Here is a 27,475-nt window from a genome sequence, read left to right as displayed (position 1 = left end):
CAAACAAACAAACAAACAAACAAATAAATAAATAAATAAATAAATAAATAAATATAGTATGTTTAAATGTGTGTTATGTGTGTGTACTCTTTGAGAACAAGCAAATAAATTACATTTTTAATGTGTGCCATTGTGCCCACAGTAAAAAATGACAATAAAGGTTATCTGTCAATCGTGAGACTTGGCTGAAATTGCCATATCTAAATATGAAGTGTCTAAAGGTTTCATTGAGAAGGCAATTAAGAAGGAAGCTAGTCCTTAGGAAAACAAAGGAAAAATGTGACCTACATCAGACAAAAGAAATTGGGCTTGAGTACATGGAAATCACTTTCCCATTTCCTTCCTTCTTTCCTTCCATCCTTCCTTCCTTCCTTCCCTCCTCCTCCTCCTCCTTTCATAAATGAACAAGGACAAAGTAGCTGCGAGTCTTGTGAATCAATAAAGCAAAGACTTTGAGGGATACAAGGGTTTTTAAAGTCTGCCCTAAAGTATTTGAATTGTTTTGGATCCAGGCTTGGCGGCTTCCATCCCAATATCTAGTGCTTGGTAGTCTAGTTGTGAAGGACCTGGAGGGTTTGTGTATATGATGTGAGAAAGAGCAAATGTACATTGTAACCAGTAAAGTTTTGCTGTTATTTTAAATTCACTGGATCACTTGTGAATTCTAAAGAAGCTGTCATGCCTCAGTGTTTGGTTGAAAGTGATCTGAGGTAATTGTTCAATTGTTTCCTGGTTATTGACCAGGGCTGTCAATGTGTGTGTGAGTGAGTGACCATATACAGGTAGTCCTTGTTTAATGGCCACAATTGGACGTGGCAACTTAGTCATTAAGCTAAGCAGTCATCTGTGAGTGCATATAACACCCACACTCTCTCACAGTGATGATGTTATCTAATTGGTTAATGAAATGTCTGCAAACACACAACTAAACTCTCAGAGCACCAAGGATTTCACAATAAAGCAGGTTTCCTAGTCCAGTCTGGGTTAACAAGTCTAATTTCATTTGTTATTTTTTATCCTTTTAAAAGCCTTGAAAACTAAAAAGGCCTTGCTTTTGTTTTTCAGATTGTTTCACGAAAAAATCCAGAAGATGTCCAAGAGGTAATGAAGGCTCTTTTGTTTACATTTTTGTTACTTTGTCCTTTTAAAAGCATCATTGACTCTTATCAGGAGATATATAAGTCTCAGCATCTGCATGATAATGTCATCATCCCTCTCCCCATTAGAAAGTCCCAGTAGCTGCCTGCAAGTGATAAATGTGCATTGTCAAGTTGAGATATACATTTTTAAATAAATACAGAAATATGATTTGAGAGACTGCAGAGTGTCAGGAATCACACAGATTTTAAATGTGATTCAGCCAATTAGAAGATGAGAGGAAAGGAATGCAAAATAGATTTGATAAAGAATGAAGGAAATTTAAGAAAGTTCCTTATTCTAGACCAGGGGTCCTCAACCTTGGCAACTTTAAGACTTATGGATTTCAACTCTCAGCTGGCTGAGGAATTCTGGGAGTTGAAGTCCACAAGTCTTAAAGTTGCCAAGGTTGAGGACCCCTGTTCCAGACCATACTGAGATCATTCACTCCAGTATTTGTCTTCTCTGGTGTTAGACCCTCAGGTAGAGGTTATTCTCATCCTCTGTTTCCTGATCTTTTTAACTGACCAGAAGGCATTGATTTTGGCCCCTTTTAATGCAAATATGCAATGTGCTTATTGCTGAACCAGTATGTGTTCCTAAGAATAAGGTAAGAAGGGGTTGATAGCAAACAAAGCAGAATGCTCAAGGCAATTATGATAATAACTCTGAAAACGTTCATAAAAAGAACAGAGTTCTGCAGCCCAGAGCAGTTTCTTTGGTTCCATAGCTAAATGTTGGTGAAATTGGTGATATATATTCCTGAGGGCTTTCAGTAGTGGCGGTGGTGGGAGCAGGGAATGGAGAGCTAGAATGTTAATCATATCTCAGATTCTCCCTGAAAGCCCAACAGGTTGACCAGTTCTCTTATCTCTGATGATCATTCTGATCACTGGTCAAATTAAAAAATTTTTATGGTGAAAGACCAGCACACTATAGAGATAGTGTTTTGACAGAGAGATTGATTTTGTAGAATACTGAGAAAGTTCAGAAAGTTCTTCTAGGCCACAGGTCTGCAACCCGCGGCTCCGGAGCCACATGCGGCTCTTTCAGCCGTCTCCTGCGGCTCCCAGTCCTCTGCCATGTGCAGTCAAAAAAAAAAAGTGGGACTAAAAAAGTTCAACCAATCAATTCAAATATGCAGGGTAGGTGCATATCTTGCCTTGGCTCCACTCTTCAGTCAAACCCTGTTCTGCACATGCGCGCATGTACGCACATGTGCACACATTTTTTGCGGCTCCTAGTTTTTCCTTTTGTGAGGGAACCGGTTCCGAGTGGCTTTTTCACTGTTTCAGGTTGCTGACCCCTGTTCTAGGCTTTGGCTCGTGAACAAAATGACAAATATTCCTTCTGCAGTTCTATCTGGGTGGAAGAGAGACTTTCATCCTGTCACGTGAATAATGTGCCCACCAGACAGGTTTCCTGAATTGTCTGGACACATTCTTCATGTATACAGTTTCAGCAGATGTCACAGAAAAGAGGGAGTCAACCTATTCTCCAAAGCAAGTGAGGGTAAGACAAGAAGTAAAAGATGGAAACTTATCAAGGAGAGATCAAACCTAGAACTAAGGAGACGTTTCCTGACAGTGAGAACAGTTAATCAGTGAAACGGCATGCCTCCAGAAATTGTGATAGCTCCATCACTGGAGGTTTTTAAGAAGACATTGGGTAGCCATTTGCATGGAATATTATAGGGTCTCCTGCCTGAGCAGGTGGTTGGACTAAAACTTCCAAGGTCCCTTCCAATTCCGTTATTCTGTATTCTAATCTGTATTCCTGTACAGTTGGCTTTGTCAGACACAAAGAATCATGACCATATATTAAGTTCCATTTAAGAAGAAGATGAGTTGATTAGCAGACAAGGAATTAGAAATCAAGCAAAGGAAGAATTTGGAGTCCATATGAAAAAAGACAGTCAATAAGCTTGGATGGAATATGATAAGGCAAACTTATTTTGTTTTTAAATAATACTAAGGGTAGGGAGACCGTTAATTGTGTATGTAGTGTGGAGACTGAAAAAATAAAGTCTCTTTTATACACATATATTTTATATGTAGTTTACTTGGTAGTAGTATGGACATAGCATGTATTGCTTCTTATAGGATGACTTCAACTTCTCATTTTAGACTACAGCCTTGGTATTCCTTATCAAACCAGTTTAGCTTCTAATCTCAGAGAAGGCCAGTCTGTTAAGACAGGATGCAGTAGAGGGCACATTTTTTCCTCCACTGCAGTCTTAGTAAATTTCATTAACAACCATCCCATCATTCAAAGAGTTTAAAGAACATCTTCTTTACTAATCCCAGTGATCAATTCAGCCCTGATGCTCAGAATCTTCCTCAGAATCAGAGCTTAGAAGGGAAGAATTAAAACTCCATACACTGTGTACAGAAAGAGAAAGAACTGGAAGAAAATCCAACTGAAGGACTGTGCTGCAGATTAGAGTTGGAGGAATCCTGGGAGAAAATTAGACTAAAGACTATATTGGAGACAAGAGTAGGGAAGATGAAGGTGGAAAGAATGTTATAGATTGGAACTGGAGTGGAAAAAGAGAAGCAGGAAAGATTGCTTGGAGTATATGGAAAAACTGTACGGATCTGTGATTGGGTAGGAAATGGGGGATATGAGCAGAGGGTGGTTAGGTGGAAGGAGGGAGGAATTTTGAGGAGGCTTAGTCTACCTCCTAGTGAGAGAATGGGATGGTGTATAAGGACAGTCATATACTCACCCCAGCCAGATGAGAGCTGGAGAGGAGAAATTGACCATGGACCTCTATAAAAGTTACAAGGACCCTACAATATATTTCCCAACTATCTTTCTGCTTGCTTGCTTGCTTACTTATTTATTTAAAGTGCTTTTATGGAATCAGTCCTTCCAACTCTAAAAATATAATATGTAAAATAATGTCAAAAATATATCAATGCCATAACCTTTAGCCTCTCAAATTAATGTAACTTAGTGGGTTAGGAACTGAGCTTGTCAGTCAGAAAGTCGGCAGTTTGGCGGGTCGAATCCCGAGTGCCGTGTAACAGAGTGAGCGCCTGTTACTCGTCCCAGCTTCTGCCAACCTAGCAGTTCGAAAGCATGTAAAAATGCAAGTAGAAAAATAGGGACCACTACGGTGGGAAGGTAACAGCATTCCGTGCGCCTTTGGCGTCTAGTCATGCCGGCCACATGACCACGGAGACGTCCTCGGACAAGTGCTGGCTCTTCGGCTTTGAAACGGAGATGAGCACCGACCCCTAGAGTTGGAAACGACTAGCACGCATGTGCGGGGGAATCTTTACCTTTACCTTTTATCTGTATTATATAATGCTACTTCATCTAGATTTTTAAAATGATTTGCTTTGTTAGATCTAGTTGGCTCATATATTCATGTTGAATTTGGTAGTGTTTTTAAAAATATATATTCAAAAACACTTAAAACAACTTATTGGCTTGTTATTCAGTGGAGGCATTTCATTTAGCTTGGCAAATATGACAATTGGTTGATATCACCTGATACTGGCAAACAGATAATTTGTAGACTCTGTGTAAGGCCAAAACTGAAACTTATGAAGTCTTCTGCCTGCTTATTTAGTTTAACTTTTTTTTTTAAAAAAAGTTTTCATGTTTTCAACTGAAAACAGCACTTCGGTGTTATTATAAAAATATAGCCTAGCCAAAAAGCTTTAAATTATCTTTTAAATCTATTTGTTCTGGTTATATATGTACATAACAAGTTCTGAGGCTAGGAAAATGTTTTATACAGTAGTAAAATACATGATATACAATCATGCTTTTTTAGCATTTTAACATTTGGAGTTGGAAACAACATCAGAGAATTAGAAGACAGGCAGAATTAGCAAGAGAGTTTCTTATTCTTTCTGATCTGTATTTTTATCTGGAAGATTCAGATTAGAGCTGCACACCTCTAAATCTGTACTGAATAAAATCCTTGACCACCGATATCTGGAATAATGTTTAATTTTTAAATGAACTATAGAAATAATAAAAACAGTTTAATACCAAGTGGTGGACAACAAGGGCATTATGTTAAGATAGAGAAACATTAAAATGTGCAAAATGCTTGTAGAAGGATAATGAGTAGTTGTGGTCTGCTGTTCAGACTAAATATTTGTGAAAAGAAAAGAAAAAGTCTGAAGTTTGTACTTCTGTCCACTCTGCTTTAGGGAAGAGAGACTTAAGTACACCAGGGCAATAAGTAGGTTGAATGCAGTAAGAATCAGGTACTTAACAACAGAACATGTAAATAGTAATGTGGGTGCTGAATGAATGTGGATTGAATGCACAAGTGAGTGACCAGAATAAAAAAAAATACAGAGTTGTTTTGATCATATACAGGTAGTCCTTGTTTAATGGCCACAATTGGAAGTGGCAACTTAGTCATTAAGCTAAGCAGTCATTAAGTGAAACTGTGACTGTGCTTGTGATCTTATTTCAGTTTTCCTTTGCTTTATACATATGCAAAAGTTATAAATGGGAGGATTGGTTGTAATGTTATTTTTTATCACCACAATAGCTGAGAATGGTTGTTAAACAGAATTATCTGAATGGGAAAAAAAGAGAATTGAATGGGGTTAAATTACAAGACAAGTGTAAAAGAAGAGTGATTTAGGCAAGAAGAAGGGGGAGACCAAGAAAGTAAGGGTTTAATGGAGTTGATGAGATGTCCAAGAATAGAGGGATGAGAAATTTAAGGGACATAATGTAGTGTGTGAAGTGGTGGTAGAAACAAGGATGATTTCAAGGCTAGAAAGGTATGCAGAAGTATAATGAGAGAATGGTGTTGTTGTATACTAATTTTAACCATGATACCTTTCTTTTTCTTATTTCATAACTTTAATTTCTTTGGTTTCCTATTTCCTACTTTTTTCTGCATTCTGTGTTACTTATTCCAAAAGGGTGGGATGGCCAAATATGCATGTGAATTTGTGAAATCTGAATAATGTTGTCTTTTTAATAACTTGTGTTTGTGCAAATGTATGCATATAATATGGAGTATGTGGGATCTTGGTGCCCCTAACAAGAAAAAGCAACTGGATTTTTGCAACAAATAAATCCATTGGAAAAATGTAAGGATAGGTTGCAGAAAAGGGATAGGGTTATGTAAGTAGCTTTACGAAAGAGAGAGACAGAAAGAGGGAGAGAGAGAGAGAGAGAGACTGAGAATAAATATGCGAATACACAAAGCCAGTACCTTATTTTGTATTATCTATTTTTTTTTAAAAAAAAGATGGTCTAGGGCAGGGGTAGGCAAACTCGGCTCTTTTATGACTCATGGACTTCAACTCCCAGAATTCCTGAGCCAGCTTGGTTGGCTCAGGAATTCTGGGAGTTGAAGTCCATGAGTCATAAAAGAGCCGAGGTTGCCTACCCCTGGTCTAGGAGGTAAATAGTTACAACCCTAATTTAGATTATCTTGGTGAATTTAATAATTATTTGAGTCTTCATCGTTGCTTTCCACTTTTGGACAATTGGTAGGATTTTAATGGATGTTTTAATCATATTTTTTTTAAAAAAATATTCATCAAAGAAGCTACATTCCTTAGTTGAAGACTTACATTGAAGACTTACAGTTGCATGCAAATGTTTAGCTACCCTTGGTATGTTTCAGTGAATGCTTCAATAAACAAAAGCTGCCCAACCTCTAACAGGTAGGAAGTTACACAACATCTTTTTGCAAATATGGATGCATACTTACTGAATAATGGGTGAGCTCTCATTCTTGCTCCCGCTCCCACCAACCTAGCAGTTCCAAAGCATGCAAATGCAAGTAGATAAGTAGGTACCACTTTGGTGAGAAGATAACAGCATTCCGTGTGCTTCGACATATAGTTATGATAGCCACATGACCACAGAAGTGTCTTTTTTATTTTTATAAATGCTTTATTAGAAGGATTAATTGCCTCATGGGTGTGTTTGTTTTCTGTTTTGTTTTATTTTGTTTTGCTTCAGATAGTCGTTTGGAAGAGATACAGTGACTTTAAGAAATTGCACAAAGAACTCTGGCAGATTCATAAGCACTTACTCAGGCATACAGAATTGTTTCCTCCTTTTGCTAAAGCAATAGTGTTTGGTAAGCATCTTTTTAAAAATCATTAAATAATTTGGGAAGACATTTTTGTTCGTTGTGAAATAGAATAATTGGATTGCCAAGCAATGGCAAACCACGTCTTAAAAACGTTCCCAAGAAAATTGCAGGGACTTGTCCACATTATTGCCAAGGATCAAAAATCAGACTGACACAGGCACAATGTAATAATGTATCCTATATGTATTACATATCCATTGTATATCTCATTATAGATTCTAATTACAATTAGAACATCAAGATAACTTGTTACTGTATAAACCTCACTTGTACAGGTTCCACTCCTGATTCTGGATCTAATTGTGGGCCAGTGTTAATTTATACATAGATCATTGTGCTGGCCATGATCAGTTCCAAATCATAATTTGTCTTGTGTTCATGACATAAATAGAATAAACTGTTGAAAACAAGCAGTTGGGTCAAAGTGAGATGTCTACAGTTATCACAGCTGAAAAAAACATGACTGCCTCTGAAGATAAGCCTGAAGATTAGCCATCCTCTGAGAAGGACTGCTTGACTAGTTAAATTGACTTGTGAACTGTAATGCCTAAGCAGAGGTTGTATTCTTTTGTTTTGTTCTCCCTCCAGCTAATTTTTCCTTGTGTAGCATCTCCATCCACTTTCTCCTTCGTCTTCATTTTCTTCCTGCTGCAGCCACCTTTTCCTTTTGCTCTATCTTCACTCTGTTTTTTCCCCTTCTTTTTTGCTGTTTCTATTGGAAGGGGGAAGAAGTGGGGTTTGTGTGCCTGTAAAATGTATTTTGTTGTGGGAGTGATTCTGTGTGGAGAATGAATGGTTACTTCTTTGACATTAATCACCCCAGAAAAATGCAGAATATTTTATTTATTTGCCATACTTATGTACATTGTTCTTTTCAAATATTTTCTTATGGCTGAATGATAGAAGAAAACACGCCTTTTAATGTTTATGTTGAATTCCTTCAGTACAATTTCTTATAATTCTTCAGAGACGTCCGTAAGCTCCAATTATGCTCTGCTGATTAAAATTTATTTTAAAAGGATTTTGATCAGTGAAATTATGAGGTAGTACAGGTAATACTGACTTAACAATCACTTTTGGGACTGGCAACTCTGTCATTTCCCCCTGTGGCCAGTAAGTGACTCATTGCAGTAATTATAGTTAGACATCACGTGGCCACAATTTGTGATTTTACTGCTGGCTTCTCTGTTGACGTTGTTGGAAATGGGATATGAAGTACGCAAATGGTGATCATGTGGCCATGGGATGCTACAATGATCACAAATGCTCACTGGTTACCAAGTGCTCACATTTGCCAAGAGGGTAGGGGTTCCTCTGATTTCCAGTCGGAGGCTGTTCCAAAAGATGTGGGGTGACCACCGATAAGGCACGCCTCTGAGGTCCCATAGGATAGAAACATTTAAGGGAGGGGACCTCGAGTGTATCCAGGAGGTATATCCTCAGGGAGATGCAGTCCCATGAGTAAACTGTTGGATGTCCCAATAGCATATTTTTATTATTTGGATAGAAACTTTTTTTGTTCTTGAATTTTTTGATATTTATAGGCATCTTGATATTGAAAAACGCCTTAAAATACATGTCTGATATAACTTTGGATAAGGTGTCCTCTTCTGAGATGATCAAGTGCTGTTGTTCTTTCTGATAGTGGAAAAATTGAAGAGGGTTCAAATTGTAAACGATTACAGTGCAGTGCTTACAATAGTGCCTAAACCTGTGGGCTCACATGGCCCAGTCTGCTGCCCCCCGCCCCCCCCCGGGTGAGAGCAGAGGCTGAATGGGAGAAGTGTGCCCTGCTCAGCTTCACTGACTCACTGAGGCTGCCTGCACAGGACACCCGATTCACTTTTGGTGTGTCGGGCAGCCTCGGTGAGTCTGAAGGAGTATGAGACCATGTTCCCAAAGGCTTCACTTGCATGAGTGGAGCTGCGCGGCCTGGTTCCCCTCTCCCCTCCCCAGCCGAGCCGCCAAGCCACAAAGGTTGGGGACCGCTGGCTTAGAACATTCAATTGGGATTAGAGAGACTCTGCATGAAATGTCGATTTGCTCAAGAAGTTGACTGGCTGAGTTTTTACCTGTCATTGTCTTTCAGCTTAACTTGCCTTTTGGGATTGTTGTGAGATAAAGTGTATATGTGTGTGTGTGTGTGTGTGTGTGTGTGTGTGTGTGTGCGTGCATAGTTTCCATGTTTTTCAAGAGATATTCATGCACACACTACACTGAGCTCCTTGGAGGAAGAGATGGTGGTAAATGTAATGGATAAATGTTGGGTAATAAAAGGAGGACATTCATGTCTGTCTCTTCATTGTCATCCCATGCCGATATGCTGAGATTGGCTCCATGATTCAGTCATTGAAATATGTAATCTTTCTGAAAGGACAACAATTCCCTCAGTTTTACAATGCAGTGGTGATTGTCTTCATTCTTGATCCTAATTTTATTCATATCTCTCCTTTTTTAAAAAAATGCACACCTCTAAAAAGCAAAAAATAAAAATATTTTTTTTCCTGGATAGGATTTGATAGTTATTCTGATGGCAGTGGTGCTGTATTCTTGGATAAAGTAAAAATGTCTTCATTTGATTTCTGGTGACTGAGTTCTTGTAGTATTCTTGGCAGTATTATGGAATAGATTTGCCATTACTTTTTCTGGAATGGTTTTCAGCTTCAACTTCTGAGTCTCACCTGCCAACTGGAATTCTCAGGCAGCTTCCATTTACCTCACCAAGGCTGATTTTGCTTACCTTCTGTGATCAGCCATAATCTAGTAATAATGCCTTTTCTTGAGGCACTGTTCTTGGGTACACAGCCAGACATTCGGCATAATTTATCTACTTCAAGAAGCCATTGTATCATGGATGCAATGGTAAAGTCAAACATTTACGAAGCTGAATATTGAGTAAATGCGAAACATCAAGCAGCTTTAAAACCATTTCAGATACATGGCTGTCTAGTCTTTTCTTAAAAACCTCCAGTGATGAAGCCCCTACAACTTTTGAAGGAAAGTTGTTCCACTGGTTAATTGTCCTCACTGTTAGGAAGTTTCTCCTTAATTCTAGGTTGTAGTGTCATCTTATTTTACAATTGGTCCAAACCATAGTTAACAATGCCCAAACTGAACTGGTAATCCAATATTGGACACAATAAAAATAGATGTAGTCAAGGTAGTCAAGTCAAGGTTGTTTATTTAAAATATGTATATACTGTCTTTTCCTGGCTTTGTTCAAGGCAATTAACAAAAGTGAAATAAACTGATAAAATAGTAGTAAAACACTAAAGTAGCAAAACAAAAAAGAAATAAATACAGTGAGTCTTTAAAACGGGGCTTCAAACTTGGCCCTTTTATGACTTGTGGATTTCAACTCCCAGAATTCCTCAGCCAGGCATCCTGGCTGAGGAATTCTGGGAGTTGAAGTCCACAAGTCATAAAAGGGCCAAGTTTGAAGACCCCTGCTTTAAAAGAACAATGTACTGAAGTAGAGTGTGCTAAGCTATAGTGTAGCTGATTTGAGCTTCATAAGATGTGTGAACCCAACCAATTGTGCCTTACATACCTTATCTCGATCTCTGTGTCAAGTTTGATTAAAAATGATTTTTAGTTTCAAAGCCTTCCTGTGAAAACACACTTTAATAACCAGCAAAATGAGAAGGACAAGAGACAACTTCCTTTGGATAGTGTTTTAGAGTCAGCATTTACTAAGACAGAGTAAAAAACAAACCAAGGGACAGATACAACAATGTAATTGAACTCTTGCTTCCTGCCTCTTTTTAAATGAACATTGCATTTGCCAGGCTAGCTGATCTTCCCTTTTTGAGGGTCACTATAGGAGAGAAGGAAATCAGCTGCCAATAGACTGATGAAGACCAGCCTGCTTTTCCCTTTTGCTTCACTCATTGGATAAAGCAGCTGGATGAATTGGCCTTTATCACTGCCCAGCTGAAATGACATTCTCTCTCTCTTAGATAGAAATATTGCCAGAAAACATCAGATTTGACCAGTCTGTTAAGTGTCTAGTTTAGCACCTGTTGAAGCACCAAGTAACATTTAAAGGTCCTAAGTCAGGGGTGTCAAACTCAATTTAATTGAGGGCCGCATCAGCATTGTGGTTGCCCTCAAGGGGCCGGGTGGGTATGGCCAGGGTGGGTGTGGCTAGAGTGCGTATGGCCTACTGGGTGGGCATGGACAGCTCTACATCGTTCGCATCAAGGGTGCCTATGGGGGCCTGGGCAGGAGTGGGACATATCTGAGGGTCTCTGGCAGAAGGAGGGTCTCTGGGCCAGGGCCAAGGCAGTGGGGGCCGTTCCCTCACTGTTTCCAGGATGGCTTTGCGGGCCACATGAAACCACTTTGCAGGCCGGATCCGGCCCCCGGGCCTTGTGTTTGACATGTCTGTCCTAAGTCATTTGGGACACAATACAGTCCATGCCTCTCTCCCTGTGATAAAAGCCCTCTTACAAAACTCACATCTTGGCTACTTTTCTAACTGAAGAAAATGAAGTGACATATATTCTCTGCCAGTGCACAGTTTTTTTAATACCCTGCCAACTGTCCCATTGGTAAATGCAGCAAAAGAAACTCCTCTGACATTATTTTACCAAGAGTATAACTTTACTGATAATTCCATATAGGCATAGAAGTTGCTCAGCTAGTACTAAAGTTTTCGCACGAAAGCCAGCATAGGTAAAATCCCCTTTTTCCCCTGGACCTCCCCATGGTTCATTGTCCACCGATCAGTTGTATTCATTTTGTTATGGGAACATTCTGAACAGCGCAGAGTTTTCCCAGCGTTTGACCTTGGGGTGCTGGAACTGTCCCAGATTGCATCGGCTCATTTTTTACTCTGAGCATACTAGTCCACATTAAAAATGAAATTTTGTTGCCTGCTCTCAAAAGAAAGTATACATCTACCCATATACATACATAACACACAATACACATGCTATAGACACACACACACACACACACACACACACACACACACACACACACAGACACACACACACAGACACACAGACACACAGACACACACACACACACACACGACTGAATCTGGATGTTCTGCTTCGGATACCACGAAGCCTCCCAGAAGGTAACAAAGAAAACAGGTCATGAAGAGAATGTGTGGCATCCCACACAATTCTGCGGACCTTGCTCAAGGATTGCTTATATGCTTGATCAGTGCAGATTATTGATGTCACTTCCACCAATTTTAAAACCATGCTCATCTTCTTCCAATCCACCTTCCCTTAATTCGACATATTAATGTAATACGAATAATTATTTTCCCTTATTCTGCAGATAGGTTGATTAAATAAGGTGAGAGTATGCAGCCTTGTTGCACTCTTTTGCCAACCTGGACCCAGTCTGTATCATCATGCTTTATCTGTATTATGGCTTCCTGAATCCCACGTGTCCTTTTTGGGGGGGGTTCCATTGATAATACAATGATGGAATAGTCTTGTTCTGATGAAAGTTGTAATCCTTCTGCACTCCCCATTGAATCTAAAGAGAACAGACCTTTGGGAGGAAGGAAGAAAACTTGCTTTTTTAAATTCCAGTAGCAAGACTGTTCTGTGTGGTGTTCAGTGAAGAAAAATTCAAAATCCAAGTCTTTGTTTTTAGTATAAACCAAATAACTGAAGTCTGCAACCATAAGGGATTAGGGTTGACAAGGGCACAGTACAGAGTAGATATCTATAATGTGACTAGCTCTATCTCATTTATTGTTTGATATTGATGGTATATATTTAGTGTTTTATTGGCTAAATCAATGTGTTCTCATAAAAGGGAGCTTTACATTCCATTAGGGCTGCCAAATTATATATATCATCAATAGACGGTAAAACATTCTGGAACAGTTGAGCTCAAATATTTGACCCTGTCTCCTGAAGCAGTTGTATGACTTCATAGATGCAAGGCTTTTTTTTCTCATAAAGTTTATTTGTCAGAAAAAAATGATTTGTTTCTCATAATGTTGATTTTGTTCATGTTTCAGGGCGATTTGAAGAAGGTGTGATTGAAGAGAGAAGACAGTGTGCAGAAGATTTGCTTCAGTTTTCTGCCAACATCCCCGTGCTCTACAATAGCAAGCAGCTTGAAGATTTCTTTAAGGTTAATCTTTCTCAGCTAGCCCATCTAATACATTATTTCATTTCACTGTGTGAGTGAAATACTTGTTCATAGTGCTATTGCTCTGTAAAAATCAGTATAGATGCAGTTTACCATAAATCTCAGGAAAACATAAGCAATCTTTGTGTATTATTACATTTGCTCAAAGGCAGCTAGCTGTCCATAGCCTCAATTTCCTATCTACACAGTGAAGTTGCAAATGATAAGATCTCAGGTTGAAACAGATTCTCTATAGTATGCCAATCAATCAATCAATCAATCAATCAATCAATCAATCAATCAGTCAGGCTAAATTAGTAGTTACTATTGCAAATCATTCTCTATATATGATATAAAACAAAAAGGTACTTTATTAGAATGAAGAGCACCCAGAGAATTTTGTTGTGAAACAAATGAATAAAGTACCATATAGATTATAGTAGCTTCTGCTTTGCTACTGTTTTCTGCCTTAAATACGCTATTGGTACACATTGGAAGGAAAGAAAGTGTCTAATAGTTAGCAGTTAGATTAGTAACTGCACATTGCTGATGTTCTATTAAGCGGTCTCTTCAGCAAACGGCAATGATGTGAGTGTGGCAATGCACATGCAATAAAGTGATTAAATCACGATAATGTGAAAATGTAAATTGTGCCTTTCTGTAACATTAAGCACATGTCATTTGTTTCTCCTTAATCTTCCCTGCAGACACCCAAATGTCTACATAATAGGCATATACCGCCAGATACGGCTGCAAATATCCAGAAATTACTAAAATGGCAGCAAAGCATAAAAGTATTCTGTAACTCTTTGCTATTATTTATAGCCATGCAGATTTTTGCAGCCCAGATCTCATCCATTTGGCATTGGCTACCTTCACACTGTGAAGTGTGCTGAGGGAAGCTTGTTTCTGTGTATCCAGTATTTCTTCTGTGAGTACTTAGGGAGCCAAGCACGGAGAACCCAGGCTTTGCCTAGGCCAGGGGTAGGCAACCTTGGCTCTTTTATGACTCATGGACTTCAACTCCCAGAATTCCTGAGCCAGCTGGGTCATAAAAGAGCCAAGGTTGCCTACCCCTGGCCTAGGCACTAAACAGATCCAGAGTTGCATAAGCTCAGCTGTATCATATACATTCCAATTGTGTTGGGAAGCCAAAATATCTTTTCTATGAACCTGACTGAGAAACCACAACCTTTGTGTGACTGGTAAACATTATGTTTATGGCAGGTTTACAGTCGGGTTAATTATGATATATAATTTATAATTATGGTGTAACAATTAAATCGGTACAACAAGAATAAGGCTGCTAAGCTGATATAAAAACCAGCAGAGATATTTTTTAAAGAGGAACCATTTTAGTTTGAGAGGTATCAAACTAAAATGTGGTGAAAGTTAATTTAAGATAAGATAGCTTTCTTTTGTTTCTAGCAGCTGGGGCAGGGGATATGGTGGGTTATGAACTATTTGATGTATCCATGCAGATTGTTTAGTAAGGAAATTCTAATCCTCTTTGAGGAATTTTGTGTATCGCTAGAATGTCTCTCGGGTTTAAAAATCTCTTTTATCCTAAAAGCTAATATTGCTGTTTTAAAATAATATCTTCTTGAAAACAGATGACAGTGTTCAATATCATTTTTCTAGGATGGGAATATATGTCAGCTGGAACATGTTGCAAATCAGTTAATTTGATTTAGGAATACTTTTGATATTTATTGACTATTCTGTCTTTCAGTGTATACTTAGATTGAATCTGGAAAAAATATAAAACTAGTCTTTACCAACTTGGGATATGGATTTCGACTTCCAGAATTGGAGGTTTTTAAGAAGAGACTGGACAGCCATTTGCCTGAAATGGTATAGGGTTTCCTGCCTGAGCAGGGGGTTGGACTAGATGACCTCTAAGGTCCCTTCCAACTTATTATTACTATTACTACTACTACTACTACTACTACTACTACTACTACTACTACTACTACTATTATTATTATTATTATTATTATTATTATTATTATTATTATTATTATTATTATTATTATTATTATTATTATTATTATTTCTCAACTGTGCTTGTTTCTGGCCAAGTTGGGGAACAGTGTTTTAGATCATATTGCTATTTTTTGTGTAACTTGTTCCCCCTGGGTGAAAGTTACATTGATCCATAGGGAAAAATAGCTCCTTATATATATATTGTTTTCTGTCTGTTTTAAGGATGGAGAGGTGCATGATGGATCTGAATTGATTGGTCCTGCAGAACCTCTGGTGGACTCTCTGACAGACAGTTTATCTACCTGCAGTTCTGAAGGTTGGCTCTCTTTTCTTACTTTTTGTAATCTAGTTCCAGGTTTTTAAAACTAGTTTCTTGAAAAACACACACATAGTAATCTTACTTTTGGGAAAGGCAGTTGAGGAATTTTATATGGCATTCTTTGGGCACTTGATCTCCTCGATGGGCTGAAATTGAAACAATCCTGATTTAGTATAGTACGCAATTGTTTTCTTGGCTTTTGAGTGGCATGCTGGACACCTATTTCTCCAAAATAGGATTAAATCTAAATTGGAATTTTATCTATTTTGATATATTGTTTCTTTATTTTTCCCCCTATGTGACCAGTGGACAGAAAGAAGGAATCTGTAAGAAGAAAACAATAAAATATGTCAATACTTTTCAGTCATGCCTTAACATTTCTCATCTTTCTGTCACATTCAAATTAGATTTCGTAGCAACTTCTTATGGCCTCTTAATCTTTGTCTCCTCTAGATGGCAGCATTATATTTAAATTCTAATTTTCTCGATTGTGCAAGTGGTACATTTTTCCTGCTTTGGTTTTCTCTCTTATGCAGAAACTATGATCGAATAATACCTATTGTAGCAATAACTGTTCAGATAATTTCTAATCTAATGTTCTGACTGTGAACTATGAAATCCTTTTTATGATCGGTTTTTTGGTGTATTTCTAGATCATCCAATAGCCAGTGCCCTTTAGGGAGATTCACCCAATGAGGTTTCAGGTGTAAAATTCACAAATGTGGTAGAACATAATATAAAATCTTAAAAGAATTAGAGACCAGATGAAAACAAGAACACCAGGGGAAAATACAGGTCAGTTACCTGAACGCTTTTATGGAATTGTGCATCTTCAATACAGGCTGTTGGTCAGGTTAGTTGGGGATCCTACATATCTGAAGGGTGAATGATTGAGAGAAGCTGATTTAGGCTTTTAAAATAAAACAGTTTATATTTTTCTAGATCGCATTTACCCAACAAACTGTGCCCTTCCCCCATCATTTTTTTAGAATTTCCAGCTGCAGTGAGTCTGTCCTGTTTCAAACTTATGCGTAATTAATATTGGCATTCATTTTTGTTTCTACAGCTCGGAAGGATATTGGTGTCCTTGATGAAGTGACACTTAGCCAGACAGAATATGGAGGTAAGAAAGAATGGAGTAAATTGAGCAGTTTAGATTAATTGTTTATTTAATTTCAAAAAAAGAGGTCACCCATAATGCACCGGTGGACTCCACTTGCAGCATGCAGTTTTGAACGTTACCAGATTCCAAACTCAATAGGGCTTTTTAAGGGGCACCAACACAATGGATTGCATTTGGATCTTATTGGTAATCAAGGCAGCTCCCGCAGTAACAGTATCACATGGAGAACAAGGCAGAACCCATCGACATACAGGCTAATAATTTCTGAATAGTCCTCAAGGGCAGCCCCATGTAAAGCAAACTGTAGCAACATAGATGAGAGTTACAAGGGCATGAATGACCACAAATAATTGATCCTGATTTGTTGCAGTTTCAGAGAGAGAGTGAGTAAGCTGCTATAACCTGAGACATTTTATGTGCAAAACATTGGCCTTTCTGTTAAACTATTGCTCATCTCTTCCAGCTTAAGATCACCAAATGTATTTTTGGCAGAAGTAAGACTTGAACTGGAGGATTATCAGATTTTTGACTTCAGTCTCAAGCTGTGCCACTTCACTGGTTCTTTTGATCTGATTTATGCATGATGCTCATCTGGTTTGCACTTTCAGTATGAGAATTTTTGGAATGCTCTAATATTACACCAGTTCTACTCTATAGCAATACAATAAGTTGTCCACTGAATATGAATTGATATACAAATCAGCATCTTATTCAAATCCTCAATGCCATTTTGAATGTATTCCATTGATTTATTTACAAATGAGCTCTAAATAGCTCTAAACAGGAATGAAAATTATAAATCTCCAAGCAATGGTGACTATTTTAGTGTTATTCACCTGCTTGCTACATTTTATCTTCTTGGTTAAAAAAGATGAGTTATTAAATGTCATTATGAGAAAATTATGTTACTCAACAACCTAGGAGCCAAATCTCTTGGAGAAACATTGAAGAAGAAGAAATATGAGGTATGGGTTGGTTCAACACTCTGGAATACTATCAAAACAACCTGGACAGCTAATATAGATAGATAAAGTATATTTCTACCAACTGTACTTTAATTGTTCAGAAAGAAATCATAATAAAACAAATCTAGCACTCCTTTATGAGGAAATATTACACTGAGACCTATCCCAAAGGTGCTGTTCAAAAGGCAACTGGATTTTCTTGGTTTATTTTCTCTTGAATATGTTTCATTTCTCATCCAAGAAGCTTCTTCAATTCAAGGGAACACCCCTCCCCTTCCAAGAAAGTTCACTTGCCTTTTGAACAGTGCCTTTGGGACAACCATGACCTGGGTGATTAAGAACCTTCATAGACATTTACACTGAGACTTATTAGATTAGGTTAAAAAAGGATTCATCAGAAAATGTATACTCTGCATAATATAAACAATAATGGAAATGGATAAAGAAGATAGTATTCCTTTCCCATTGAATTGGAACTTGGATTCATCCAATAAATCCAATGTCAGGAGGTTTGGGACAGATAAAAAGAAGCATTTCCTCACATGGAACTATAGAAGTTGCATCCCAAGTTTTTTTTTTATAATAATCACTGACCTAGAATGATTTGGAAGGAAATTAAATAAATTCTAACAGGAAAAATTGTGGCTGATTAAAAGACATGCTGCCTGTATATTACCTCTACCTCTGGAGCCATACGTTTCTCAAAATTAATTGCTGGGCAGCTTGAGTGACGGTCTCCAGTGGGCTGTTCTTGAGCCAAAGTATGAATTAAAAATTCAACTAGATTGACTTTTAGTTTAACCTGGCAGAGTACTTGTTTATTTACTCACCAGTGGAATAGGTTGTTATAAATTGTATGATCTTCATCAACATTCTTCATCATCATTAGCGTTTATGATACACTTTACTAAGGGCTCAAAGTACATCACATCTATTATCCTAATCACCACGTAAAAGAAAGACCACTCTCTTTTTCAGAGGCAGTGATCTGTGGCTAAAATAGTTAATACCTTTCATGGATACTTCTTTTACTTACCTTCTAAATCAAGACTTTCCAGTAGGGCTTCTTTAGAGGATAAATGCTCTCCATCCTTTTGTTTCCCTACAGGTTTATCCAGTGACAGTGACTTGATTTCCTTGACCATTGATGCAGATTTTCTTGTTGAGTTAGATGATGGAATGGCATCTAACCAGGATTCCCCCAGCACATCGCTTGGTCTCAGCTTTGCTGCTGAACATCCAGTATTGTCATCTGCCATTTTAGATCAGGAATGGACCAAATCTGAGAATGAGAGGGAGAGCCGGGGTTTATTCACTGGGAGCTTGAAGGCCAAGCTTGGCAGAAGAGATTACTTGGACAAAGCTGGAGAACTGATAAAGCTGGCCTTGAAGAAGGAGGAAGAGGAAGATTATGAAGCTGCGTTTGGCTTTTACAGAAAAGGAGTTGATTTGCTTTTAGAAGGAGTTCAAGGTATGATCTCATTTATTTTAACACTTATTTTAGTTTACTTAAGCCTTTATCCTCTATGCAGCAAGTTTGAATTGTAATTAAATAATTGGATATTAAAGGAAATAGAAAACCAATCCTGGGGCCATTTTATATTTCTTTCTTTATTGAAATAGAAAAGCTTATAAAGAACAGAAATGGTACTTATAGGCTTACAGTCCAAAATCAGCATGCAAAAGGAAAAGAGAAAGCAAGTAAGGCATTAAAAGGAGGTTTCTTAGTTACAAAATTTAACAGGTTGAAGTTCAGACTTCTCCCTCTGTTAAGTTTGGCAGTACCGGCTGATAGGGGAAAAAAGTGGTCTCTACTTAGAGTGAAATAATCCCTGATTGCTGTTTGCTCTGAGGCAGGTTTAGCAGATGAGGCTTCTGATAGAATTAATTTTCCCCCCAAATCAGTCCTGTGACTTTTGCTAGCAGCAAGGAACTTCCGACCCACAAGTTTAACTACCACAACTTCAATAGGTAAAATTCTAGCTCTGTCTGTTTTTGACATATCTTAAAAACTCTTGCTCACATATGATTCAGCAGGAACTTTATTTTCAGCATTTGGGTATTACAATGAGAGTTTCAATTTCCAATTTTATTTAACCACAACTTAGCAATAGTATAGGAGCGTATAGTATTGTTTCTTTTTGGTTTGTAGAAAAAACCCACCCCCACCTTATAAATCATAAGTTGAAGTCACTTTATTTCATATAATGATGATTATAATGATTATTTCACATGATGAAGAACAAATCTCCAGTATGAATAATCAGAAATAGAAGTAAAGTTTAAGATAAGAAGTGCACAACCTAGACAAGAGGCAAGCTACATCGTTCCCAGCATATAAAGTAAGATTTATTATGACACAATGTAAAGAACCCTTCCTTGAAGTTCTAATCTGAGCCCACATGGGGGTGCTCAAGGCAAAGTCTTCTATTTTTCTCTAGGGGATAAGAGAATCCATTCCACTGAATATGAATTGATAACTGAAAGGTAATATTTTTGGGTGTCTCAAGTTTCTCAACAAACTAATTGTGCAAAAATAGTTCCCATCTACCAGCAGAAAGAGAGCGGAAGAGCTATCCAACTACATAAAGTTATGAACCAGTATAATAAAAGTGATAGGAGATGCTTTAATGCTTTTTTTAAAGGCTAGTAAGGTTAACATCGTAGAAACATCTAAGGGCATATTGTTCCAGAGGACATATTTGTATTTGCTCATATTCTGGAAGTGTATAGTAACAGTATATTCAATTTGTTGATACTACCTAGGAAAATACTATGCTATACTAACAGTCGTCCTCTTACTTGTTTGCCCTGTGTGATTGTAGGGCCTGCTTTTTTAAGACTGTTCTCACCTAGATTTTGCGGTGAAGCTATTAATCCATGACATAATGAGAGGGTTTGTTTATCAGTTGCTTATTGCAGAGCTTGGCATTGATTTAAACTGAGAGGAAATGGCTGGATCAAGGTCAACTTGATTCTGTAGCTTGCTTCCATGCCCAAGGGGGTACTAGAACTTGAATCTTTCCAGTCCTACTCCAGTATCTAATCCGTTCTAGCTTTTGTAACATTGTGTAGCAGTGTCCCAAAAATGCCTTTTCAAGAGGCAATTGGACTTTCTTGTTTTTTTTGAGGACATTTCACTTCTCATCCAAGAAGCTTCTTCAGCTCCGCCTGAATGGTGAGGAATGGAAGGATTTACTGTATATTCCTTGCAGACAGCTGGTCATTTGCATTCTTTTAGAGAGTCGTTGAGGCCACTTGGAGGTTTGTCTGTATCCTCGGGGTCACCTAAGTAGTACAAATGGGTGTGGAGCCTTTTTGTAACTGCTGCCAGGACTGTGTTGTGGAACTGCCTTCTGCAGGATGTTTTCTGCCTTGTGTACCTTCACTGTTGAACACAGGTGCAGGCTGTTGAGGATAAGTCTGTGTTGTCTGCATCTCAAACTGAAGTGCAAATGGTTCCTGTAGATTTTCTGGAAATCCATTCATACTCTTTCACTATTTGAAGGGTGTTCATTCCAAAGTGCATAGCTAAATGGAGATTCTCAGTCATCCAGGTTGTGGTTGTCTCAAAGATGCTTTTTCAAGAGGAAACTGGACTTTCTTGTTTTTCTTGGAAGGTGTTTTGCTTCTCATCCAAGAAGCTTCTTCAGCTTTGACTGGAGGGTGAGAATCTCCATAGACCTTATGTAGCAATATAATTACAATTAATAATGCTGCCTTAATAATAATGAGGGCTAACATAGTGTGTTAGTTATAGTGTGTATCTGGATTGGAGATTCCCTGTTCAAGTCCACTGTCAGCTGAGAAATCTCACTGGGTGACTTTGCGTCAGTAATTCTCTTATTTCAGCTTTTTCCCAGAGTTGTACTAAAAACTGGAAGAAGAGCTGAGACTTCAAGTGACTTTCTCCATTCTTGTTGCCTTTTGTTGTGAGAAAACTACCTTCTGATACCTCTGTCCTGCATCTTTTTAAAATTCTTCCCCCCCCCCCCAGTCTCTCCCTTTAAATTCTAGCCGTGATGCTATTTTACAGTTCAGCCTAATTTGGGAATCGCAAGCATTACATAGAACTGTGTGCTGATGTCTTTAAAAAGAAATAGGGTGTAATTTTCTACTAAAGACACAAATACAAATACTAGCTATTGCCACATGGTGGCATGAAGCACATAGAATAGGTATATCACAAACTTTATCTGATATCTAGTGAGCATAAGATACTCCCTATCCTCCCTCTCCTTGTTTTTTTTTTACAATGTGTCATATTTTAACATGTCATGTTGTTTCACCTTGCTGGGCATAGTCTACCTTGGCTCTTTAGCATGGCTCAGCATGGAAAGCTCTCCCTTTCCCCTCAGCGTGGCTGGCTCAGGAATTCTGGGAGTTGAAGTCCATCAGTCATAAAAGAGCCAAGGTTGCCTACCCCTGGTTTAGTGTATAGGCCAGGGGTCGGCAACCTGAAAAAGGAAAAGAGCCACTGGGAACCAGTTCCATCACACACACAAAAAAGTGGGAGCCGTGTGTGTGCGTCCATGCACGCGCATGCGTAAAAAACATTTTGCGCATGCGCAAAATGTTATTTTCTTGCGCATGCGCGGACGCCCGCAGTCGCCACTTTTTTGTGTGTGATGGAACTGGTTCCCAGTGGCAGCGGCGCCGCTTGTTCGGAAAGCTGCCGCAGCTCGTTTGCAGAGCTGCCGCCTTCGGCAGCCTGCAAACGTGCCGCGGCAGCTTTCCCAAAGAGCGGCGCCACTGCCCGTTCACGCGGAGGTGCACGCGCACCTCTGCTCGTTCGGAGAGGTGCGTGCGCACCTCTTGGAAGGGGCAGCGGCGCCGCTTGTTCAGAAAGCTGCTGCTGCCCGTTTGCAGAGCTGCCGCTTTCGGCAGCCTGCAAACGTGCCGCGGCAGCTTTCCCAAAGAGCAGCGCCGCTGCCCGTTCGCGCGGAGGTGCGCGCGCACCTCTCCAAAGGTTTGGAGAGATGCGCATGCACCTCCGCTCGTTCGGAGAGGTGCGCGCGCACCTCTCCAAAAGGGCGGTGCCACTCTCCATTTGGAGAGGTGCGCGTGCACCACTGCCCGTTCGAAGAGGTGCGCGCGCACCGGGCGGCTGGGAGCCGCAGGAGACGGCTCAAAGAGCCGCATGCGGCTCCGGAGCCGCGGGTTGCCGACCCGTGGTATAGGCCAAGGTACCTGTTTCTCACCCTCTTATACAGGCAGCAGTGAAAGAATGTGAGGGGAATCGCTACTACTATAGGTAGCCCTTGACTTACAACAGTTCATTTAGTGACCGTTCAAAGTTACCACAGCACTTTGGAAAAGTGACTTATGACCGTTTTTCACACTTAATGACCATTGCAGCATCCCCAGGGGGTCACTTGATCATAATTTGGACCCTTGGCCGCCAACTCATATTTATGACGGTTTCAGCGTCCCAAAGCCACGTCATCACCTTTTGCCACCTTCTGACGAGCAAAGTCAATGCGGAAGCCAGATTCACGTAACAACTGCAGTGTTGTTATGCGGCAAGAAAGGTCATAAACTCACTTAACAAAATGTCTTGCTTGGCAACAGAAATGTTGGACTCAATTGTGGTCCCAAGTTGAGAGTTGAAGTCCACAAGTCATCAACGGGCTGTCATACCCCACCTCTGGCCCACTGGCTGTACCCCTTTCTGTACTGGTTTGGGGGGCCCTCCCCTGCCCCCCTTTGTTCTGCAACCTTCACTGTTTTCTGCAGGCTTGTGCACGCTCATGAAGAAGGATCGCACAACCACTGGTGTTAAAAGAATTAATCGGGGATTTATTGAAGTATCAAAGGTGGTTAAAAGGCAGACATAGATATTTACATACCTATATATTAACTTTCGGGCATGGGGGAAAGAGTCTTGGGCTGCAGAGGAATAAGCCCCTCTATACACATCCCAACCCCCAGTTACATATTAATTATTATATTTTTCCTTTTTTTAAAATCTCCCCTTCTTCCAAGACACAAACAATATAAAATAAAAACTGCAAGCCGGAGACGGACACAGAATCACAGGGTTGGTTTCTTCTTCTGTTTTCTTTGCATGTTTTCTCCCCAGACAAGAAACAAAGGGGAAGGGGTGGGGAGGGGGAGATTTGCAAGAGGACGGCAGGGAAGAGGGGAGGGGTGGGCATTTACTGGCACAAATGAGAAAAGTCGGCAAAACTGGAAGGAATCATTGGGAATCACCAGGCATAGGGACTGTTGTCAGTAGTTGAGAGGATGTGTTGGAAATGCCCCTTGGAGGGTTCAGGGCGAAGCAGAGGAAGAGGGCAGAGGAGCAGGGGGTTGGACTAGATGACCTCCAAGGTCCCTTCCAACTTAGTACTACTACTACTACTACTACTACTACCACTACTACTACTTCTTCCTCTTCTTCTTCTTCTTCTTCTTCTTCTTCTTCTTCTTCTTCTTCTTCTTCTTCTTCTTCTTCTTCTTCTTCTTCTTCTCTTCTTTTTTTCTCCTCTTCTTCTTCTTCTTCTTCTTCTTCTTCTTCTTCTTCTTCTTCTTCTTCTTCTTCTTCTTCTTCTTCTTCTTCTTCTTCTTTTTCTTCTTATTATTATTACTATTATTATTACTATTATTATTATTAAGAGCAGCAGCTGCCTTGGGAATGGTGAGATAGGAAATGCGTTCCAGTGGGAAGGAAGTTCCCAAAAATTCAGCTATTCCAGGCGGGTATTTTTTTTTTAATCCATAGCAATCCGGTGCAATTGTCCCTAGGGCAAAACAGACGTTTTTTAACAGTGGCTCCTGAACCCGTTTTCTACCACAGCTGCGTCTCAAAAAGTGAAGTTCATTGAAACAGGATCAAATCCTGGGGCTGAGGGGGTCTCTACGTTCTGGTTCTGATTTGTTTGTTGGTTGGTTTTAGTTTTGTTTCATTTTGCAGAGCGGCGAAGATTATTAGTAGCTTTCTTGTAAGGAATATCTTGGATATTTGTGGCAGCCAAATGTAAACACAAGTGTCTTTACCACTCAAAATTCAGGGGAGAAATATGTCCTGATCACTCCTTTCTTTAAAGACTGCTTTGTAGAGTTTCTGGTAAAAAATATCAGATTTATTTGGGAGTGTTGTGAGGAAAATCAGTCAGTGATTGAGATTAACAGAGATTTTGAAGTCCGTATATTGTATTTTGTAATAATTTTTTTATTAAAAAAAAGAAAACAGCAAGAATGGATACAGGTAATATTTTCATGAAGGAGAATGATTTGATGAAACAAAACAATGCACATCTGTGGCCAAAGTAAATGTGCTGCATGCACATTTATTAAAGGAGGCCAGCTGTGATCAGCATTTCCTCATCACATAACAACACTGCCCGTTGATAGACTCCTGTGTTTGTATTTTCCTCTCTTTGTATAAAACATTCTTTCAATAACATTTTGCGCCTAGTCCAACAAGAGAAACAGAAAAGCAAAGAAGTACGGTATTTCCTTGAGTTGTAACCTTTCAACAAGGCCTGTGCTCTACCAGGAAATCATGGTCATGAAGCTAGCTAGTTGAAGATTGTCAGAACTGTCTCTCAGGACCCAAGAGATTTACTCTGAGTTATTTGAAAACCATAACTATGTTTTGTAGATGTTGCCCTTGTCACTTTTTCACTTATAAGCATTTCCAAGAAAAGTGATTGGTCTGTCACTTCAGGGTGAAATGCATCATATATGGAGCTTTGGTTGGAGACTGAGAAGCTGTTTTCTGAATCCTAACCTTTTCACCCAAATTCTTCTCATTAGGGATGCTCTAGAAAAAAGGAGCTATGTGTATCGGTAAAATTAGTAAGAAGGTTCAGTCTGATTAATTTCTTTTTATTTTGTCATGACAATAATTCTGTTCTGTTCCTTTAATATATCAGATGCGTCCTAATTTTAAATCATAGGAAGTGTGTGTGTGTGTGTGTGTGTGTGTGTGTGTACGAAGAGGACTAGGTGATATGATAGCAGTTTTCCAATAATTGAGGGGCTGTCACAGAGACGAGTGGGTCAACCTATTCTCCAAAGCACTTGAGGGCAACCCAAGAAGTCACTGATGGAAGCTTAACAAAGAGAAAGAAAAAAAGAAAGCTGTCTATAGAGTGGCCTCACAGCGAGATAGGCAACAAATAAATTTAACAAACAAACAAGAGAGATCCAACCTACAGTAGCACTAAGGTGAAATTTCCTGTCAGTGAGAACAATCAATCAGTAGAACAGCTTGCCTCCAGAAATTGTGGGTATTCCGTCACTGGAGTTTTTAAGAAGAGATTGGAGAGCCACTTATCTGGAATAGTATAGGGTCTCCTGCCTGAGCAGGGTTTGTACTAGAAGACCTCCAAGGCCCTTTCCAAATCTGTTATTCTGTGTTGTGTATTTTAGCAGAAAGTTACACATGGTACAATCTTAAATGCATAAACATAATTTTCAAGCTAAGACCAAAGTTTATTTTGTCTTCTTCCATGAGTATATACGGTAGATGTCTTTGGAATGCTCCCAAGGATGCCAGAAATGCAAGATTCACAAGACTGACGTTAATACATTTTACAAATAAATAAATTCAGAGAGGAACTATCCTGGGAGATTTATGAGGTTATCCCGAAGGAAGCAAAGAAAGAAAAATCTAATTCAGACAGATGGATGGATGGATGGAAAACTTTTTGTATATGCCTATATCAATAGATAGAAAGGGACGTGGTGGCTCAGTGGGTTAGGTCATTGAGCTTGTCAATCAGATGGTTGGCAGTTTGGCGGGTCAAATGCCGAGTGCCGCGTAGCAGAATGAGCGTCTGTTACTCGTCCCAGCTTCTGCCAACCTAGCAGTTCAAAAGCACGTAAAAATGCAAGTAGAAAAATAGGGACCACTACGGTGGGAAGGTAACAGCGTTCCGTGCACCTTTGGTGTCTAGTCATGCCGGCCACATGACCACGGAGACGTCCTCGGACAAGCGCTGGCTCTTCGGCTTTGAAACGGAGATGAGCACCGGCCCCTAGAGTTGGAAACGACTAGCACACATGTGCGGGGGAACCTTTACCTTTACCTTTATATCAATAGAAGTTTATGATTATTTTCAAAATACTTCTGCTTAAAACTTCAGTATCAAAACACTTTTCCCTTTATAAGTTAGAATGTTAAGATCTACCAAAGAATTATTATCTGCATCCTCCCATTGGGAATAGTACATTTTATGGGGACGTAGCAGGATTTCTTGGCTGAAGCACCCCAATTATGGAACACTCCCCCTGCTCAGAAATCAAAGTGTTGGTTTGGCAAGGCCTAGCTTTTCATCTGGACTTTTGCATTTTGCTGACAGAAAGGTTAAAGTTTAATCAAGGACACACAGTAATCCTTCAGGCTAGTGCAGGGCTCCTCAACCTTGGCAACTTTAAGATTTGTGGACTTCAACTCCCAGAATTCCTCAGCCAGCTTTGAAGACTTGTGGAGTTGAAGTCCACAAGTCTTAAAGTTGCCAAGGTTGAGGAGCCCTGGGCTAGTGAAAGAACCTAGTTTTGCTGTTCCCAGAATCTATGCTGCTTCTGGCTCTCTTTCTCTTTTTTTTTTGATTCTGTAATAGGAGTGGGGAGCCTTTGTGCTACATGTACGTGCTGCATGTATCTTTCTTGGCTCCACTCAGATTTGGCAGCAACATGAGAAAATTTTCAGCAATGTTGTGTTTTGGGGTTTGTTTCTTGTTTCCAGAACCAAGTGGAGAGTAATTATGTGAACTGTATTTAAATAATTTAATTTT

The 27,475-nt window shown here is 39.3% G+C and overlaps 1 protein-coding gene across 2 annotated transcripts in view; it reads left to right on the top strand.

Moving 5' to 3' along the window:
- Positions 1 to 27,475, top strand: part of RPS6KC1 (ribosomal protein S6 kinase C1) — a 100,441-nt gene that overhangs the window by 11,225 nt on the left and 61,741 nt on the right. For both annotated transcript variants that reach the window (XM_081323475.1, XM_081323474.1), the window contains exons 2-7: positions 1,066 to 1,101; positions 7,096 to 7,216; positions 13,224 to 13,339; positions 15,545 to 15,638; positions 16,708 to 16,764; positions 18,838 to 19,200. In XM_081323475.1, the coding sequence (XP_081179601.1) occupies positions 1,066 to 1,101; positions 7,096 to 7,216; positions 13,224 to 13,339; positions 15,545 to 15,638; positions 16,708 to 16,764; positions 18,838 to 19,200 (787 nt within the window). The remainder of the gene's footprint in view (positions 1 to 1,065; positions 1,102 to 7,095; positions 7,217 to 13,223; positions 13,340 to 15,544; positions 15,639 to 16,707; positions 16,765 to 18,837; positions 19,201 to 27,475) is intronic.

The sequence above is a fragment of the Vipera berus genome, assembly GCF_964194415.1.
Source record: "Vipera berus genome assembly, chromosome: 1".
NCBI lineage: Eukaryota > Metazoa > Chordata > Lepidosauria > Squamata > Viperidae > Vipera > Vipera berus.
This window is presented reverse-complemented; position numbering and strand designations above follow the sequence as displayed.